At 39.6% G+C, this 3,639-nt stretch overlaps 1 protein-coding gene across 1 annotated transcript; it reads right to left on the minus strand.

Annotated features, from left to right (window-relative positions):
* Positions 1-310: 310 nt before the first annotated feature.
* LOC144640135 (transmembrane protease serine 11G-like) lies at positions 311-2,994 on the minus strand. The gene is made up of 2 exons (XM_078499347.1): positions 2,920-2,994; positions 311-872 (listed from the first exon to the last, which is right to left on the minus strand). The coding sequence occupies exon 2, from the start codon at positions 800-802 to the stop codon at positions 311-313; it is 492 nt and encodes a 163-aa protein (XP_078355473.1). The 5' UTR covers positions 803-872; positions 2,920-2,994.
* Positions 2,995-3,639: the final 645 nt, after the last annotated feature.

Consider the following 3,639-nt stretch of genomic DNA (forward strand, 5'->3'; position numbering starts at 1 on the left):
AAAATTCTTGTCACCAGACATCGCGCGCCATTTCGATATAAGGTAAAACTCCAGCTATTCCCTGATAATTGTAGTGAGCCAATCAGAAAGCTAGAAATGTAATAACAGTGGTTGAGAATTTACTAAAATATCCCATATTAGTAGAAAAAAAGTAGTCAAACATAAACAGAAATAATGCTCTTGTTGTTTTTATTATTCTACATCACATTTCTACATTTGCTTTACTTCACAACAGCGTTACTAATTTAACATGATCGTGAGGTTATCCTCAAGATCATGTTAGATTAGTAACGTGATCGTGAGGTTATCCTTAGTTGTCCTTCATCTTATCCTCGACCCATTTTTGAAGGTAGCGCACATTGGCATAGACGCCAGGACTTCTAGCCAGGGCGCACCTGTACCCCCAGCTTACAACTCCCTCGAGGTACCACTTGCCATTGAACTCGCACACCAAGGGACCCCCACTATCACCTTGACAGGCATCCACCCCTCCCTCTTCAAAACCGGCGCAGATCATGGAGTCGTCAATTCTACCAGCCAGCCAGTTCCAGGCGTTACATTGTTGCTGGGAAACTATTGGTACTGACGCTTCCTGAAGGATGGCTGGTCTGGTGTCAGTATCATTTGAATTTATGTTTCCCCAGCCTGTAATGTAGCATTTCTTGTTTGGTTCTAGGGGGAAGTTATCGTCTGGGAGGCACACGAGCCCGACACCTGCGCCAAGGGTTGCTTTGGTCTTCAGTTTTAGGAGCGCGATGTCGTGTGAGTATGTGTCACGATTGTAGCTCTCGTGTACTATCATCGTTTCAACCTCCAGGAATTGCACTTTGTCCACCAAGTGGGACGGAAGAGATAGTGCGTTGGTTCCCAACCTGCAGTAAAATAAACACAACTTGTAAAATTCATTAACTATTCATCATGGTGCAAACGAATCCCAGCACAGTATTCAGATCACATGTACACAACTATAAACCCCAATACAAATCAAACAGTAGAATTAACTTTTGATACAAACTCCTGCTCAGCTAATTAGTATGTATTAACTTTAGATACAGATCTCTACTGATTCGCATAACAATACTTTGCATTCAATTTATTGTTTTCATTTCACAAGTAGAATAAAATATTCGCGTCCGATCTGTATGGCCATTTACAATGGCTCGCCATTGTAACTGCCCATACAGATCTCCCGCTCATATTTTATCTACTACTTATTATAACCGCCGGATTTCACATTAATTTTTTTGTGATGTCCAACTTGGTCAAGGTGTGTAGCCTTATTGTTGTCAGCCGAATTCAAAAGAGAAATCTATTATATTTAAATTTAACGTAAATAGCATATTGGCCTTTAAAAAGAACTCGGCATCCCCTATCTTTTCCACTTGGATAGTAGTCTTATAACCGTAAACATAGGCGTACGGGCACCTTCGGACCTGGGGGGGCGGAGACCTTGTTGCCCGAAAAAAAAAATGGCATGGGTTGAAAGCCGAATAAACAGGCATAAGAAAAGGACAACAGAACGTGCGTTAAATTAATCTTGGGACGTGCACTGAATACTTTTTCTTCGGAAATTTTTATTTATTCACTTTAGTTCAGCAAAAATAAAAGTATTTTTGGGAGGCAATTTACATTGTTTTTCCCCCACTTGAAAGTTATTTAAAATGCGTGAAACATTTAGAAGATGAACGTGTTGAAACATATTGTTGAAAGTTTTGAGCTCATTTGAGTCAAAAGCATTAGCTTCCTTACATTTGTAACCGTATCGCAGCTTTGTTTTTGGGTCCACCGCTCGCAAACGTTCAAACTATGGAAAAGCTGATTGCAGCTGAATCGTGCAGAATTTGCGAGAAAACCGAGTATGATTATAGCAATTGCAAAAGGAAACGAAAGCAGATTAATGAGAAATTTGGACTTTTGAACCACAAAGTTCGGTATATTTCCAATATTTTTTTCTGTTGATATAATTCGTTTTGATTGTAATTTTGAGATTTGTCTGCTTATTTTCTATTTTTTCTCTGGCTTGTTGCCCGAATTTTTAGCGTTTTGCCCGAAAAATTTTGGCACTGGGGGGGCTGCAGCCCCCCTCGCCCCCCCGCCTCGTACGCCTATGACCGTAAATAATCTAATAAACGCCTGGGCGTCTATTAACTTTAAGGGGCCCTAGAAGGGCGTTAAATGGATGTGAGGCGTTTATATCACATTAACTGTAACAACTTCGACAAAACAAATAAGATGCGTAGTTTGCTCGACGGAGTAAGATAGAAAACAAAGTTTGTGAGTAGGAAACTAATCTATTTTGTGCTATTTCAAAGCCTGGAGAAATCGTTCATAGTTCGATATCGATGTCTTCTTCGTTATTGGGGTCAACCATGTTGGCATCGTTGGTCTCCTTGATGTCCAAGTGAAGCAAGAAACTAAATAAATTGTGTAATTTTACTCTATAGAGCGTTACCTTGGTTTTTGAGGCGATTCTTGTAGGGAAGGGGGCGTCTATTAGAGACGGAATGTTTATTAGAGGGGGGCGTCTAATATACATTTTGCACCTCAAGGGGGTGTCTATTAGATACGAGGTGTTTATTTGAGAATGGGCGTTTATTAGATCATTTACGGTAAGTCTTTCTCAGTGTAGGCGATTCTTCCCTTCCTGTATAGGATGATGGTCATTTGTATCATATCACGTCCCAGCAATTCATCGATGCCCATATAAGTTCGTTCGAGGAGATAGTTACTGTGAAATTAAGCTATTTTTTAACACAATACAAGAAGCTCGGGCAGATTCAAACCAGTCCCTACCGAAACCAAACGATAAGGACACCAAGCCTCAAACAACGAGGCTATTTCTCTTGTTAACGAGAGTATTGATTTATCGTATAACTAAGTACAGTAAATTAATAAAACGTATCTCAACGAGTTACCAACCTTATCGTTACGCGAATATCGCTTACATCATAAACACAATGAGCAGCAGTCAACACCCATTGTTCATCAATTAGAGATCCACCACAGCCTTTATAAGGTAAATAAACCTGCCACGGCCAGCTGTCGTTTTGGGCCTGGGTACCACCAATGATACGAGAACCGGTTTGCCTGGAGCCACAGCTGACACCTTATATCGTTGAAGAAAATAAAATTGTCATGGCAAATATATATTTTTTTAAAAAAATTCGTTTGCTTACAAATTGTTTAAATTGGTGTTACATTTTTGATGCTACATTGTGCCTCGCCCGATTTTAAGGTTTCGTTAAGATGGGTGACTTGTAAACCTTCGGCGTTTTTATCTTGTTGCAGAAAATATTAATTGCTTTAAAGTCGAGGTATTGTTCTCCTTTACGAGAGGTTTTATTCAACTTATAAATTTGTTTTATCAGTTTACCTGAAGTAGTTGGCGGCGGCGGAGGAGGGGGGGGGGGGGGGTTGTTGGTGGTATGTCTGAAAAATAAATAAGAATGTTAAACGATCACACTAGACGAACTAAGAATCACTGATGAGTTTATAACGTTTATAATGACTGTATAGGTTCCATCGTATATAACTTGTATGGTTCTTCCAAATGACAACATTTTTCATCTTCTGTCTTGACGCTGCAATCTAAATAAAAGCAGTGAAATTAAAAGTTATAAAAAACCGTTGGACAAAGTC

This window comes from Oculina patagonica, chromosome 2, assembly GCF_052425735.1.
Source record: "Oculina patagonica isolate OP01 chromosome 2, crgOcupat, whole genome shotgun sequence".
Lineage (NCBI taxonomy): Eukaryota > Metazoa > Cnidaria > Anthozoa > Scleractinia > Oculinidae > Oculina > Oculina patagonica.